At 55.1% G+C, this 16,376-nt stretch overlaps 5 protein-coding genes across 5 annotated transcripts in view; 4 read left to right on the top strand and 1 right to left on the bottom strand.

Moving 5' to 3' along the window:
• Window positions 1-505, top strand: part of AURANDRAFT_66204 (hypothetical protein) — a gene marked incomplete at both ends in the record, with an annotated part of 5,054 nt that extends 4,549 nt beyond the window's left edge. Inside the window, one exon of the mRNA XM_009041310.1 lies at window positions 41-505. Coding sequence (XP_009039558.1) covers window positions 41-505 — 465 coding nt within the window. The remainder of the gene's footprint in view (window positions 1-40) is intronic.
• A 986-nt stretch (window positions 506-1,491) lies between these two features.
• LHC47 (hypothetical protein) lies at window positions 1,492-2,576 on the top strand (the record flags this gene model as incomplete). The annotated part of the gene is made up of 4 exons (XM_009041311.1): window positions 1,492-1,601; window positions 1,646-1,710; window positions 1,788-1,940; window positions 1,996-2,576. 4 exons carry the CDS (start codon window positions 1,512-1,514, stop codon window positions 2,426-2,428), a joined length of 741 nt encoding a protein of 246 aa, XP_009039559.1.
• A 904-nt stretch (window positions 2,577-3,480) lies between these two features.
• On the bottom strand, window positions 3,481-5,009 carry AURANDRAFT_72167 (expressed protein; the record flags this gene model as incomplete). The annotated part of the gene is made up of 1 exon (XM_009041348.1): window positions 3,481-5,009. The coding sequence occupies one exon, from the start codon at window positions 4,516-4,518 to the stop codon at window positions 3,481-3,483; it is 1,038 nt and encodes a 345-aa protein (XP_009039596.1).
• Window positions 5,010-8,847: 3,838 nt separating this feature from the next.
• On the top strand, window positions 8,848-13,050 carry AURANDRAFT_38357 (hypothetical protein; the record flags this gene model as incomplete). Its single annotated transcript, XM_009041312.1, has 5 exons — window positions 8,848-9,436; window positions 9,485-10,278; window positions 10,325-10,559; window positions 10,618-12,203; window positions 12,249-13,050. 5 exons carry the CDS (start codon window positions 8,902-8,904, stop codon window positions 12,762-12,764), a joined length of 3,666 nt encoding a protein of 1,221 aa, XP_009039560.1.
• Window positions 13,051-14,065: 1,015 nt separating this feature from the next.
• On the top strand, window positions 14,066-15,314 carry AURANDRAFT_54525 (hypothetical protein; the record flags this gene model as incomplete). Its single annotated transcript, XM_009041313.1, has 5 exons — window positions 14,066-14,242; window positions 14,302-14,384; window positions 14,445-14,610; window positions 14,658-14,750; window positions 14,799-15,314. The coding sequence occupies 5 exons, from the start codon at window positions 14,150-14,152 to the stop codon at window positions 14,898-14,900; spliced, it is 537 nt and encodes a 178-aa protein (XP_009039561.1).
• Window positions 15,315-16,376: the final 1,062 nt, after the last annotated feature.

The raw sequence follows: 16,376 nt of genomic DNA on the forward strand, positions 1-16,376 counted from the left end.
CGTCGACGACGAGCGGCGGCCGTTGCTGCCGCCGCGCAAGGCCGTGGAGACGCGGATGCTGAACATCTGGAAGAAGACGAAGAAGGAGGCGCGCGACGCGGCGCAGAATAGCGCTGCTCGCGACGTCGCTCGCGCCGCCCGTGCGGCGGGCGTCGCCGCCGTCGACGACGACGAGGTGCCGAGCAGCGACGACGACGCGGACGATCCCATGGAGATGGACACGTCTCCCGACGGCGACGCCAACGCCGACGGCGGCGCCGACGGCGGCGCCGACGCCGCGAACGACGACCCGACCGACGGCTACATGGCCCAGTTAGCCGGCGTCGGCGTCCGCGAGCTCCGCCGACGGCTCCGCGAGGAGCGCGGCGACTCGACGCCGCTCGCGTCCGTCCGCGCCGCGGACCTCGCACCGAGCGACCTCCGGACCGGCGAATCGAAGGCGCAGGCCACGCTGGACCTCCTGCGCCAGCGCCTCGCGACGGTCCTCGCCGGTGGCTCCCCCTGAGGTGGCGCGTCGTGCGGCGACGTCCGCGGCGGCCGTTCCGCAGCCGCGCGCGCGCCCACCTCATCCGAGACGACTAAATTTGCCATTTATGAGCGCCAATGGCCTCCACAACGGTCCGTGGTCGTCGGACAGACGTCGGCGCGACCGCCCGCGACGAATTCGCGCGCAGGCGTCCGGTTTCAAATGACGTCCTTTAATGCATGATCTACCAGCAAGTTGCCTCTCTCTCTCTATCTCTCTATCTCAATGACTATACTAGACTACAGTACGCTACTACTATCATGCTAGTACTGTACATACCTACCCTAGTTAGGCTCTCTTTCCCGCCCCTCCTTTATAATCAGTTACTATATGGTGACTGCGCTACCGTAAGGTAGCACACTGAGCTTCCCCTCTCACTCACTTTCACTTTTCTTCTCCTGCTACTACGGACTGTACCTTAACGTCAAGTTGATGTACGGAACTTAGGTTCATCACAGGTATGGGCCGGGCGCGTGCTTTAGCGCGCCCTTCCCACTCGTGCGAGAGACTACTCATGTGTCTGCGTGTACCAGGGGGTGCTTGTCACACCTGTCCTTAATTGTGAGCCTGGTATACGTACACACATAAAAATAACTGTCGGCTATGGCTGACGCCCAAACATTCGAAGCTCCGAAACCGGCTCGTCCTGGCGAAGGCCACGATGCTGGTCTTCATCTACCAGAACATCCGCGCGATCCGCAAGATCCTGAAGAAGCCGCTGGATCATCGAGCTTGCTTGGATACGACCATAACTTTTTTGAACCCAATTTTGGCCGTGATGTCAGCCCGCGGACCTCCGCGACACCGCGCCCGCGCGCGCGGTCGACGCACAGCCTCTATGGAGGACTAATGACTCTGGCTCCGCCGGCCGGAATTCGATGATTGGTCTTTCTTTATTAATTAATTTCATGGGTTGCACCTAATGTACGTTGATCGCTTCACTGGCAGGCTCCTGCTTGACTCTGGTGAAGCCAAGATCGCGAAAATGGTCAAGCTCCTCCTTTCCCTCTTACTGATTGCGCCCGCGGCTGCATTTCTGTCGACGTCATCGCATGCCCGGGGCTCGCACACTCAGGTCTTTGGTTGAATATAGCCTAAGCCTCAAAGCTGTGCTCCTAGGTCTCCGAGACTAAGGATGATCTTGCTGTTCTCGCAGGCGAGCTCAATCCAGTGGTTGGCTTTTGGTAAACCCCCGTCCCGCCACCCCGACACTCTACACCCGACCGTCCGACCATTCCACGGGAAGACACAATGCTTTCAGGGATCCTCTTGGCTGCCTGAACCTCGACTTCTGGCAACTTGGGACCGAGGGCACAATCGGGTACCTCCGCCACGCGGAGATAAAGCATGGCCGCGTCGCGATGGCCGGTTTCCTTGGCTATCTAGTGCAGTCCACCGATTTCGTCTCTGGACCGCATTGAATCAGCGTCCATAGCATCAAATTTCTCCTCGGAACCCGCCCGCGGCAGGCATAATAATCTACCTTTCCCGGGTTACGAGGCGGGCCTCACCCCCCCCGAGCAGTGGGACGCCATACCACTCTGGGGCAAGATCCAGATTGTCACCTTTGTTGGCATGCTCGAGTCCTATGGTGAATTACTCCCTGTTCACTACACAAAGGGCGGTGTCCCTGGCTACTACCCACCCATCAAAGGCAACCGTCCCGAACTCGTACTCAATCTCTACGACCCCTTCAACTTCTTCTCGCGTATGACCCCAGAGGCTAAAGAAGCTGGCCTCGTGAAGGAGATTAACAACGGCCGCCTTGCGATGATTGGCCTTTTCTCCTTCCTTGCCGAAGCCCGAGTTCCGGGTTCGGTACCTGTCCTTACGGGCATCATTCCTCCATACAACGGGAACATCATGATTCCCTTCGAAGGCGACTTCTCCTTCTTTGGCTAGGAGCGGCTGGCCACCACCTTGCACGAGTGCAGACGAAGCTCAACACCGCACACTAAGCCCCGGGTGCGCGACCAAGGCCGAAAACAAGGGCTGGGCGCGCCCATAGAAGTATTTATTCATTATTTGCGGCCGCCGGCCGTAGTATGTCATAGGGGTTCTCGCCCGCGGGAAACTCGACGCGTTCTAGTTTGGGCCCCGCCCACCCCCCCGGCGCCTGAGTAAAGCCCCCAGCTGCCGACCCAAAATTATCGGGGTCGTTTCGGGTCCCTTGGGGTCCCCTCCAGCGCAGGGGGGGGGTTCTGGGCGAGGTTTTGCCGCCGGGGGCGGCCGCGGAGCCCCGGGGCCTACTAGAACAAACTAGAACGGTTCTAGTTCCAGTATAGGGCTCCGGGTGATGGGAGTTTCTAGCCACGATGCGAGACACAGTTACCGCGCCCGGCCTATCTGGAGAGGCCTCGGGGTGCGGGGGGGTGGTCGACACAACAGGGGGCGCGAGGGGGGCACAGTGGGCGCGCGACGGGCGGCCGGCGGGGCCGGCGGAACCAGCGGGATTCCAGTTTAGGCCTCGGGGCCCGAGTCCGAGTCGTCCGAGGTCGAGATTTCACCCCACCGGGTCCCGGTAGTGCTGCTCGGTCTCTCTCTGACGGGATTTCCGTCCTCATCCATATACTTCATGGGTTTGGGGCCCTTGAGGGCCTTCTTGCGGCTCTTGGAGTCTTCATCTATCATAGTAGTTAGCGCTTTTTTCAAGGCATCGTCTGTGACCATTCCTTTAGCTAAGTTCAAATTTTTGGCATCAGTTGTCATCTCTGTTCTGACAAGTTTGAGGTGTTTTTTGATGCTTCTGTTGTGCGCTGATACATGATTGTTGAAGTTGGTGCGCTGCTCCTCGAGGCGGCGTTTTAGTTCCGCGACTTGCGTGTTGAGTGCCACTTCGTTCGTGCTCTCTTTGGATGGGGTCCTGGCAACGAGCACCTTGGGTTTGCCTGCTTTCTGCTCAGTTCCGCTATTGCTTGTAAAGCCATTTTCTCGTTTGAATGCATCCAGCTCGCCTACAGGTTGAGGACGGGTTGCTTACTAGAATGGCGAACTAGTATGGCACCTCCCTTGGTCAGTGCCTCTATTTTTCGGTCGTATTCCTCAGGCCACCACTTGGGTTTTGCGTTGCCGCGGCCACCTGCACCTTTGTACAGGAGATAATACTTAAGTTCTTGGTCTGACATTTTTTGCACAGCATCTTGTGACACAACGTCGAAAGCGCCCTGCACTTGGCACTGAACGTTCCCCGACCCGACCGCCTTCACAATTGCCACACCATAACAAGCATGCATCGCGGTTCCGGGACGAGGCAGACGGTGCGGCCCTATGAGCAAACTAGAATCCATACTAGTACAGTGAACTAGTTTTACCAATCCCAAAGCCTCAAAGTGTAGAAGGTCCTCGCCAAACCAGTTTTTATTGTCTGAGATGCGTTCGCTAAGAACCTCCGTGCGCTTCGGTTCCTCTTCAACTGCAGCTGGTTGGTTCTCAGCTCCGTTGTCGTTTTCGCACCCAGGTAGTTCGTAATCGTCCTCTGGGGCTCGGCCTGCAGCTTCCGGCTCCGGTCCGTCGCTATCTTCTTCTTCAGCATTCTGTTGAGAAGCAAGGTAGACCTCTTTCAAATGTGCTTGTTCCTTACTGTGACGTCCCTTCGGGAAAGGAGGTGTTCGGCGACAAGGCCTAAGGAGAATAATTGAACTAGAGCTAGTATGGGTTAAAATAAAGGGGCGCGGGGCCTCTAAACCTTGTTTGGTCATGTCTAATCCGGCTGGGGCGTCCTTTATCAAGTGTTCGGGCAACTTTTTAGCGCGCCGTTTCTGCTTCTTCTTGGGCGCCATGAGCGCTTCAAGCTCTATTGCGTGCAATCCACGTCTTCTTTCTAGTTTTTTACTTGCTCTCAAGAAACTCTGGCGCGCGGACCTCCTAGCGCGCTCGCGCGCGCACGACGCGCCCTTGTAGCCGATGCAGACGTCGCAGCAGCAGCGGTTCGCAGCGAAGTTGACGGCCGCCCAAGAGTGGATGTCCCGAGCAGCTGCACAACTAGATCGCATTAGCTGGTACTAGCGATACATCTAGTCGCTGTATCTAGTAGAGGCCTCGTGCGATGGGAGCATGAGTTTTAGAGGCCTGCCGCTTACACTGGGCATCGAGCGCTGGCAAATAAAGGACGGTGCAGGGGCGGACAAGTACAGCCATAAAGACGTGAAGCATGCGCTCGCAGAAATGCTGCTACAGCGGCCCATCGGGCAGCTACTAGAAAGCAGCACACTAGTTAACCCCGAGTTGACTGGCTTCTTGGGATCATTCCGCTCCGGCTCATCATGTCGGACAGACTCAAGCGCGGAGACGATCGACGCCCGTGCGCTGGATACGATGCACAGAGCCTCGTTGCTCACCTCCATACTCGGAAGGATGAGCAACGAGAAGCTCAACTACGTCATCCAAGCTGCAATTGGAGCCACGTTCCTAGCTAAAGGCGTAGGAACATTAGCATGGGAGCTGCTGACACATCTAAAAGTAGTGCCAAGTAAAGCAACTATAGAAAAATTAATAGACTTAGTAGCCGAGAAGGTGAAGGCTGCCGGCGAGGAGCATACTAGTACGATAGCAGTTGCGGCCTTCGATAACTGGGAAAAATACCTACGTGCGCGAGGAAAAAATGAGCTGAAGCATTGGGTGAACTGGTTCTACTTCGCAGTGCCCAACTGCCGCATTCCCGCCGGTACGTGCCCCCCCACCCCACGCCAAGAGATGCGTAACCCCCCAAAACTAGAATGGCGAACTAGTACAATTAGCGCGTCCCGCCACAGGTGACACCATGACAAACACCAGCGCAGCGACAATTGCACTACGCCTGCTGACCGATAGAGAAGCTCATGAAGGAACCAGGGCCAAAGCCTGGCGCATAGCCATCGGACTACTCGAACTCGGACAATGTCCGATACTAAAACGGCCTGCGACAAAGCGACACACGCAACACAAGCCCATAATTGAGGAACCCCTCGTCGACACGACGACCAGCCAGACGGACCACGTGAAGAAGGTCATGGACGAAATAAAAAGAAAACTCGTCACTTGGGGAAAATTTGAGAAGGTGGTCGTCGCCGGTGACCAGCAGTCGTTCGGAAACATGGTACGTATACTAGTAGCCGAGCCCAGCAAGTACGCTTGGTGCATCCCTGTACCAGGCGACTGGCACGCCCTCGTGCACATGCTTATCCAGATCGACAGGGACTTTGGGAAGGACAGCAGTGGAAATATGACCGGCATAGCGAAATTTGCCCACGAAACGGCCGGAATTAAACCGCACATGGACACCGAGAACTTCGAAGTCGCCAACTACGGCGACTACCTGGAGCTCTACGACACCATCGCTGCTGCAGCACTGATTTATTTTAAGCAGATATTGAAGAGCCATCGGGTGCTCCTGCACAACCCAACGGCCCTCCGGGTGGTGATAGAAAAGAACAAAGGTGCGGAAAACTAGAACCCATACTAGAACCCATACTAGTATATCACTCACAGGCGCACGAACCCTCTTCCTGTTGTTGTACGAGGCCCTGCTGCCATGGAAGATGATGCAACAGGCAATCCGAACAGGGGAGGCCGCCACAATTAACAGCATGTGGCACTACAGCTTCGCCTGGTTTGCCTCGTCCTCGAAAATGCACTACAAGGAGCTAGCGGCGTTAAGTACGGGCCACTACCACTCGCTCTCTGTGGAAGCCCAACAACGCGTCAACGCAGTGCGGACAATTTCACTCACAGGCAACCCAGGATCGTGCGTCGCGCTGGACGCGAGAATGGAGAAGCTAAACCTGTCCGTTGCGGACCAAACGCGGAACAAACTGACACAATCCAACGCACGCAATCTAGTAAGCAACGCCTGCCACAGGGAAAACGCATTTCAATATTTGATTCCAGCGTTCCTCGACGAGTTCCCAATAGGATCAACGAGGAGGGAAAGCGCTGGGTCCCGTGTACGAGCAGAAGAGGTGCAGAGACTCGTCGGCGCGCTCAAGACGAAACTCGGGGCGACATACGACGATCTCGTCAATCGCCCGGCGTCCTTCCACGGCTTCGACCCGGACGCCCCAGTCAGGCGCCACAACAAATGGCGAGGAACCGAGCAAGCAAGGAAATACATCAGCGAACTGCTCGACAAGAACGGCATCCGCTAACGGCGACCGGAAAAGCGGGCCCCGAGGCCTAAACTGGAATCCCGCTGGTTCCGCCGGCCCCGCCGGCCGCCCGTCGCGCGCCCACTGTGCCCCCCTCGCGCCCCCTGTTGTGTCGACCACCCCCCCGCACCCCGAGGCCTCTCCAGATAGGCCGGGCGCGGTAACTGTGTCTCGCATCGTGGCTAGAAACTCCCATCACCCGGAGCCCTATACTGGAACTAGAACCGTTCTAGTTTGTTCTAGTAGGCCCCGGGGCTCCGCGGCCGCCCCCGGCGGCAAAACCTCGCCCAGAACCCCCCCCCTGCGCTGGAGGGGACCCCAAGGGACCCGAAACGACCCCGATAATTTTGGGTCGGCAGCTGGGGGCTTTACTCAGGCGCCGGGGGGGTGGGCGGGGCCCAAACTAGAACGCGTCGAGTTTCCCGCGTTCAAGGGGTTCTAGGTCGACCACGCGCGCGCGGGTCGACCGCCGAACTGAAATGTTGGCAAAATCTCAGGGGCAGCACGAGTATGTTCTGTGACATGCCACGTACGTCGGAGCTCTTACGTACACCCTAAGGGCTTCCGTAGGTCTTAGGTAATTCCGGTAATGCTCGGCACTAGGAACTCCACTCAGCCTAAGATTGTAAATTTAAGGTAATCTCGGCGAGCTCTTGAGATCCAGCTAAAAAAATACTAAGTAACATCCCTAGTCCGGGGGTCGGGCGACCGGCTAGAGTTCACTGGGCATGGTTTTCTGGTAATCTCGACGGTAATGGAAGCCCAACCGGGCGGCGGGAGGGTTATAAGGTTGGTCGCGGAAGGGCTCGACCCCATCTCCCTGCCAGGCCTTGAATTCGTCAGCCCTGATCAGCTTTTGGGCGCTGTATCTAGATCCATTGGGCTACATGAAGCCCTTTTGGTCAAAGCAAGGCAGTTGGCAGAGAACAAGCATAGCCAGAGGAGGCAGCTTTTCTAGGATACAACAGAAAAACTTCACAGGTAGCGTTGGCGACCCCCCGTCCAGAGAGGTTCCCCCAACGTTCCCCCAGCCGGGACGTTTCACCTGACTTGCGGTCAGGCATTTTCGCGCTACAGAGAGCGTTTAGCGCACAGGAGATGGTAACATTTCCCAACCACCTAGTACGACATGCTCGACTGCGACGGCGTCAAGATCCTCTACGTTGGCACTGAGGTGAATCCGGCGAACGGCTTGACCGCGGCGGAGGCGCCCGATCGGTTCGCCCGGACCATGGACGCCGTCACCGGCCGAGAGCCGCAGGGCAAGCCGGCTCAGCTGCGCAGCCGGAAGAACAACGCGCTGTGAGTGTGCAGGTCGGGTTCGAGACCAGGTTCGCGTGCTCACCCGACTCTCACCCAGCTCCCGGTCGTGGCCGGCCGCCACGCCCGACTCGCTGCGGGGGAGCAGAGAGGTTCCCCCAACGTTCCCCCAGCCCGGCGGGACGTTTCACCTGACTTGCGGTCAGGCATTTTCGCGCTACAGAGAGCGTTTAGCGCATAGGAGATGGTAACATTTCCCAACCACCTAGGAGGCGGTTCACTGCCGTCCTAGAGTAGGGGCGGACAATGAAGCGCGGACAGAAGATAATTACCTCAAATTCCGCCTGGGGTCTCTGAAACGCCTGAGACGCGTAGGTCGACTTCCCGGCCGTGTACACCCAAGATTTTTGGCTCGATCGACGTTCTCGGGACGGCAATCTTAGAGCGCTCGCGCGCAAAGCGCGCGATAAAATTTAAGCTGTCCTTGGAAATTTTTCGTCGTAAATGCGCTGGAAGCGACCTACGTGCGATCTCCACGAAAGGGGGAACGGACGCCTTCGGCTTGCTATCGCGCACAGCGCGAGAGAAAATTTGGGTCGCGTCGCCCAAAATGGCGCAAACACCCACTGGAGTGTCTTATCTACGCGTCGCCACGCGTCGTACGCGACGGTTTAGCGCGGGGTGCAGGTTGCCAAGGCGCGCTCCAGAGCCACTGGCGGATGGCGCGCGAAGCGCGAGAAAAATTTAGAGCGCGCCGCAAAAAATGACGCGAATGTGTCGCTTATTTCGACTGAATCCCTCTCGCGGGGGATTCTTTCGCCCCCGGCGGGAATCCCCCCCGCCTCCGGCGGGATTCCCCCCCGCCTCCGCGGGGGGCAGCCGCCTCCGGCGGCTTTCCCAGGCTTTCCCCGCTTCAGGGGAAATTGACTGCCCGAAATCGCGGTCCCCCCCTACCTAGAGGAGAGGTGCGTCAAGCGATTTTGTTGGCTCGAGATGTTGACTAAATTTGAGTCAAAAAGCAACCGGGTTAAGGGTCTGGCCTTCCACCCCCATCGACCATGGATATTGACGAGCTTGCATAACGGCGTCATCCAACTATGGGATTACCGGATGGGTACCTTGCTTGATCGGTTTGACGAACATGACGGTCCAGTGAGAGGTGTAGACTTTCATCAGGCACAACCTCTCATAGTAAGTGGCGGGGACGACTATCGCATCAAAGTCTGGGACTATAAGCTTCGTCGATGTTTGTTCACGTTGCTGGGACATCTGGATTACATCCGTACAGTCTGTTTTCATGGTGATTATCCCTGGCTTGTATCCGCTAGTGATGACCAGACCATTCGCATATGGAACTGGCAAAGCCGATCATGTGTCAGCGTGCTCACGGGACACAATCACTATGTGATGTGTGCGTCATTTCACACCAGAGATGATCTTATTGTGTCTGCCTCCTTGGATCAAACTGTCCGAGTTTGGGATATAACAGGACTCAGAAAAAAAAATGTTCGAGGAGCACCAACTTCTGGTGGGAATCCGGCTGGTATGGCCTTGCACGATTTAAGCGTTACAGGAGGCGCGGGAACCGCTAGCGTTGTATCGCGGGTGAATGCTGATCTCTTTGGTGGCAATGATGCTGTTGTTAAGTATGTCCTTGAAGGCCACGACCGAGGAGTGAACTGGGCATCATTCCATCCTACACTGCCTCTCATCATCAGCGGTGCAGATGATCGGCAGGTAAAGCTCTGGCGTATGAATGAAACTAAAGCTTGGGAGGTTGACACCATGCGTGGTCACACTAACAACGTTTCATGTGTTGTCTTCCATCCCAAACACGAACTCATTATTTCAAACTCGGAAGACAGATCTATTCGAGTCTGGGATATCTCGAAGCGATTAGGCGTTCAAACATTTCGCAGAGAAAATGACCGGTTTTGGATACTAGCTGCACACCCAGAACAAAATCTTCTAGCTGCAGGCCATGACTCTGGTATGATTGTCTTCAAACTGGAACGTGAACGTCCCGCCTACGCTTCGCACTCGGGTCGATTGTTTTACGTCAAGGATCGATATCTGCGGGTGTACGAATACAGTCCTTCGCGTGATGTGCCCGCCTTGTCTCTTCGCCGAGCTGGTTCAGGTAGTAGCATAGGCGGGAATCCTCGGTCTCTCGATCTCAATGTTTTCAATGCGTCAGAGGATAATATCTTGATGTTCTCTGAATCTGATGGGGGCACATATGAGTTGATGACATTTCAGGGAGAATCTTCCGCAACTCCGGGAGAGAGCACTGAAATAAAACGTGGCCAAGGTGTAGCTGCTGTCTTCATTGCTCGTAACCGAATTGCGGTCCTCGATAAGAATCGTCAGGTGCGCAATCACCATCATGATAATTCCAGCTATACTGTTCTCATAGATCATCATCAAAGACTTTGCAAATGAGAAAAGGAAGAGCTTAGCTCCGCCGAATCCTAGCACGGACCGAATGTTTTTTGCAGGCACATCAGGGCGACTGTTGCTCCGCTCGGATGATCGAATCACCTTATTTGAGCCACAGTCTCGCCGTGTCCTCGCAGAGTTGCAAAGTCCACGGGTCAAATATGTATTGTGGAATAAAGACTGCACTTATGTTGCGCTCGTCAGCAAACATGGTCGGTTACCTTACGCTAATCCCCCCTTCGCTATGGTTAATTGGATCCGTGGGCACAGGTATTACGATCGCATCCCGTGACATGGAGCAGCTTTGCAGCTTTACTGAATCAGTGCGTGTCAAAAGTGGTTCTTGGGACACTAATAATTGCATCTTTATCTACACAACTCTGAATCATATAAAGTACTGCTTGATTAATGGCGATACTGGTATAATTCGTACGCTAGATGTGCCTGTCTACATCACACGAGTCGCCAGCAATCAGCTGTTTTGTCTTGATCGCGAGTGTAAGACACGTGTTATTTCCATTGACACAACCGAGGCAGCCTTCAAACTAGCCCTTGAGGACAAAAATTACCCTGAAGTCATGCACATGGTCCGCAATTCTCGGCTTTGTGGAAAGGCCATAATTGGGTACCTTCAAGACAAGGGGTTCCCGGAAGTTGCACTCCATTTTGTTGATGATTTAAAGACCAGATTTAAGCTGGCATTAGCATGCGGTAACATTGAGATTGCTATGAACACAGCCTATGAAATGGGGGACGATCTCTCTTGGCATAGACTTGGGATTGAGGCCCTTCGTCAGGGTAACCACCAGGTAGTTGAGATGGCATACCAACGCACAAAAAATTTCGAGCGTCTTTCGTTCTTGTACCTTCTCACTGGCAACACCGAGAAACTCCGAAAGATGCTCAAAATCGCAGAGATGCGCCAGGATATAATGGCAAGATTCCACAACGCCTTATTCTTGGGTGATGTATTGGAGCGAGTCAAAGTGTTAGAAGACGCTGGCCAGGTGTCCTTGGCATATTTAACATCACTGACGCATGGACTCGTCGATGCAGAGGAAAGATTGAAATTGGGACTCCCTGAGGGGGTGATGCCAGCCATTCACGGAGATGCACATCTGATGCAGCCACCAACGCCAATCATCCACGCAGATAATTGGCCACTATTGAGTATCCCAAAGCAAACCCTCTATGAGAAGAAAGACGAACTATCCACCTACCATGATGATGCTGACTTGGAACCAGCTGGTAAAGGATGGGAAGCAGCAGAACTTGATCTTGAAGATTCTCCTGGAGAGCCCGTTGTCAGCACTGAAGATACTATTGGAAATGGTTGGGACGATGACTTGGACTTGGGAGATGAGTTTTCTGATGTGTCCTCAGCACAAAAAATCCCCTCAAACCTTGATGGCGAAGGTCGTAATGAGGGCTTGTTGGTACCAGCTACAGGAATTTTACCGACACGTTCATGGTGCAACAATTCATCTCATGCTGCAGACCACATTGCGGCAGGTTCTTTTGATAGTGCAATGCAGCTTCTGAATCGTCAAATTGCCGCTGCACATTTTTTGCCGATGAAATCATGCTTTATGCTCGTGTTTTCGAGCTCCTTGATGTCCATGCCTGGATTACCCTTGACCACTACGCTGCACATCCCACTCAGTCGCACTGCTAGCGGCACTCCAGGAGAAAATCTACCTGATGTCGCAATCACTATGGCGCATCTAATTCAATCTCTAAAACTCGCCTACAAGACATTTCAGAAAGGCGAATTCTCTCGTGTTCAAGCTATTTTCAGTACGATATTTAAGTCAATTCCTCTTGTCATTACTGAGACGAGAAGTGCATCGCACGAGGTGCGCAGTCCGTTTCGCATGGTTGTTTGACTTGCGTTCAAATAGGTGACAGAACTCCTTGATATCTGCAGAGAGTATACGACTGCTGTGAGAATAAAAAATACGAATGTGAACTCCAGCGGTCAGCGGCAAATGGAGCTGTCTGCATACTTCACTCATTGTAATTTGCAGCCGGGTCATCTGGCGCTTGCTTTGAGTTTAGCCATGACACAAGCTTATAAGGGGGGAAACTTCATAAACGCCGCTGCATTTGCACGCCGTCTTCTTGAGCTACCTGACTTGGTTGGGCAGAACGATATTCGTAGCAGGGCTCAATTGGTCATCAGGAATAGCGAGCAAAAGGCTCGAAACGAGCATGCGTTGAATTATGACGAACGCAACCCGTTTGATATTGAGTGCACTGATCTCCAACCTATTTATCGTGGATCGCCCTCCGCAAGCTGTCCCTACTGTAGATCAGTGCACTCAACAAAGATGAAAGGCTCCCTTTGTGTAACCTGCAATCTTGCTGTAATCGGTGTTGAGACTCTGGGATTGGTATCTCAGTCTCATAGTAAATAACAATGGGCCCCATGGAGGGCACGGCAGACTACAGTGAGAAACCCAACGGACCTGTACTTGCAACTCGCCTGCCGCCACTGCCTGCCACCCGAACGCGGGAAATGCGACGCGTTCTAGTTTGGACCCCGCCCGCCGACCCCGAATTGTCGGGGACGTTTCGGGCTCCCTGAGGTCTCGTTCGACGCAAGGGGGGGTCTGAGAACGCGGGGAATTCGAGGCTCTCTAGTTTGGGCCCCGCTTTTGGGCCCCGCCCGCTATAGCCGCCGGAGTAATTACGCCGGTAATTACGCCGGTAATTACCGGTAATGGAAATTACCGGCAATTACCGGCAATTACCCGGTGCCATAATTCGATACCGGGTTATCCGCGTACAGGCCGCGGTCCGCCAGTACACGTGGCTGACGATCCGAGCGTCGCGGCCCGTCGCGGTCGCGTTTCGCGTCGCGGTCGACGCGCGCCCGGGGCGAAACCGCGACCGAGCGGCTGCTCGTCGCGACGGGCGCGCCGGGCGACGGCCCCCGTGCCGTAGCGCGCCGCCGGCGTTGTCGCGTGGAAGCCACCTAAAAGAGAATTCGGTCGACACGCGGGTTTGCGGTGGTCCTGAGCTGGGGGAACCGGAAGCGGATGATCTTCACGAAGGCGGTGGGCTTCTCGAAGTTCGCCGCGGCTTCGTTGAGCTTCGGGCTGAAGATCGGGATTCCGTCCGCTAAAACGGTGTAATGCGGCTCGCGAGAACTTGCGTCATCGCGAAGTTGAGGTGGATGTCCGGGTCGTCACGGGCGGGTCGGAGACGCGGATGAGGGCCGTGCGCTGGCTGGAGCGCAGGGGGCGATGCCGGACCCGGGGTGGCCGGGGGCGTGTCGATCGGAGCGCCGGGGCTGGGCGAGCCGGGCCGATCTGCCGTCCTGTGATTGGGCGCGCGGGCTTAGGCGACTGTGCGAGTCGCGGGAGGTGGGCGTGGATGTGCGAGCAGGATGCGCAGGAGCGAGCTGAGTGGGCCTCAGCAACCCAGAATGACACGGCCCGGTGTGTTCGGCAGTGTGGATTAGAGTGCCCGGCCGCTGGCAGCGGACCGGGCCACTGCAAGGGGGCTGCCCCACCGCGTGGTGCAGCTAGCGATAGGTATCTTTGACCACGGTGAGGCCGGACTTGCCCCTGGGGACTATCCGTTGGGAGGCCGCTGACGGGGCTGGAGAGGCCGTTGGGGGGAAGTGGCCCCGGTGTCCTGTGGAGAGGCGGCCGTGGTGCGGGGGAGATATGAAAGGGCAAGTTCTAAAGCGGACGGCACGACCCCGGATTTCAATCAGTCCGGGCCATCAAGCCATGTACCGACATTTCGTAAAGTTTGTGCACGTTGGCGCAAGCACGCCTTTTAAGTGAACGGAATGCAATTCGAACGAGCAGCTCCATGTTCATTTCCACGAACCGGCGACGTCCCTTTTGCGGCCAGCGAAGATGCAGATGGCACCGTAGACCTCGCATGCCTCGATGCAATATTTTTCTTGCGGCATTTTCAAATTCTTAAAAAAATGGATAGGTCGGAGTTCTAGCGACACTTGTTGAAAGACTACTCGAAAATAAGCTACATCATCAAATCACTAAATTCCATGCTTTGAGACCGTCAGAACTCCCGTCTTCGTCACTCATACTGCGTTTGATATTTGTTCCGCATGCGCGCAGGCCCCAGATAACTATCAAAGCATATCTTGAGCGAATTGAGAAATATGCTAACTGTTCGCCGAGCTGTTTTGTCGTATCTTTGATATATATTGACCGGCTTTGCCAGCACTCTTTCATGACTCTATCCCTACTTAACGTTCACAGAATTCTCATAACAGCAGTATGCGTGAGTTGACGACAGGCGAAAGATTTGATAAAAAATCAAACCCTCAGGTCGCAGCAAAGTTTCTTGACGACTCATATTACCCGAACTTGTTCTACTCACAACTTGGTGGGATTCCGCTCAAAGAACTAAATAATCTAGAGGTAGCAATCTCAATACCAAAATTACAATCTATGAGTTTCCACACACAGGTTGAGTTTCTTTTCGGGATTAATTTCACATTGCACGTCTCACCGCATGAATACCGCCGTTACTATTCTGGTCTCAATCCCCAATCCCCTGGCATTATGTAACTTCTATCATTTGCAAGAGCTTGTCGTGCGTGGAGGAATGCCGTGTGCTTTTACTTGAACGGTTGCAAAAATGGTAAAAGGAATGGCTCAGTCGGATTTTGGAGCCATGCGATTTTCCGGCTCTCTATTTTTGTTGCAAAGGTATGAGAACTCGTCGCTACCAGTAGGTCCCGATCCGACTATGTAAAGTGCAGCAGTCGCCTCAATGCAGGAATAGAGGAGCCGACGCTCCCAGGAGGGCGCGCCCGGGCCAGCGCGACACAGTGACCACAGAACAGGGCACAATTCAGGCGCCGCCTGGAAATGTAGTAGCACTGGCAGCGGGCGCGGGGCGCTGGCGCGGGGGGGTTGAAAACCCCAAGTGCCAGGGACGCGATCCGACCACAAGTAGCGACATAAAGGCGCGCTACTTTTAATTGTTTTTTCTGCTGGCCGAAGGCCAGCCCTCCTGAGACTTCATGCTGGCCCAAGGCCGGCCGATTTTTTTTGCTATGTTTCGGTGGCTGGTCTTCAAAACAAGGGTTTTTGTTGGTATTTTTATTGATTTATTTTGCGGCCGAGGCGGCAGGCGCGCTACTTTTTATTTTAGATCTCGTCCCTGCCAAGTGCCCCCCCTTCCCCCCCGCGCCGCTGGACACGAGAAACCCAACGGGACTTAGTTTGCGACTAAATGTTCGGTGTCTTCATGTCCATTTCCCGCTGGCAGTAGGCGCGCTTTCTTTTTCGCCAGTTTTTCCTATCTCCCTGCCGAGGCGGTCTGTGACCATGGCTGCCACTGCCACAGGGTGTGCGGCGCAGCGCTCCGAGGGGGCGCGCACCTTGATCTTGCCGTCGTTCTCCGTCCGGTCGTGCAGGCACTTGGTGTACTCGCCCTGGGTGAACTTCCGGCTGACGTGCGCCCAGTCGCGGCGAGGCAGAGCTCGAGCTCTCTGAGAAATGCAGAGCTCTCATTGGTCAGACGTATCTCACTGCAAGTAATTCATTGCTACAGAGCGGTGGCCGCACGATCTATGCTTCACGGGGGAAGAAAACGAGAGCACTTCGCCGTAGGAACTCGGGGTCGGAGACCTCGAAACTCCAGTCCGTGTCGCGGGCGAACACGCAGAAGCCGAGATCACTCTTGCCCGCCCCCCTCGCGTCACGCGTCGCGCCCCCACAGGGCCGCTCAGCTTCTGCAGCCCCTCGGATGACATGGAGTGTTTTTTCGAGACCGCCGACCCCGGGTTTCTACTGCGAACTACCCTCACTTTCTCCCCCGAAGACCCGGAACATGCCGAACCCAGCATCAGCGATCGTTGACGGCCATGCTGATAGCAGTAGCTCGCCTACCAGTCGTTGATCTCATTATAGTGAAGTTATTCTCATCGAGTCAGGGGTTGAATTCATCGATCTTCACTAGGCTTTACCACAGTGAGCTCTAGTTTTATTACACTAAGCTTAAGCTTTTTAAAATATTATGCCGCCCGCAACAGCCCG

This window comes from Aureococcus anophagefferens, assembly GCF_000186865.1.
Source record: "Aureococcus anophagefferens unplaced genomic scaffold AURANscaffold_20, whole genome shotgun sequence".
Taxonomy (NCBI): domain Eukaryota; class Pelagophyceae; order Pelagomonadales; family Pelagomonadaceae; genus Aureococcus; species Aureococcus anophagefferens.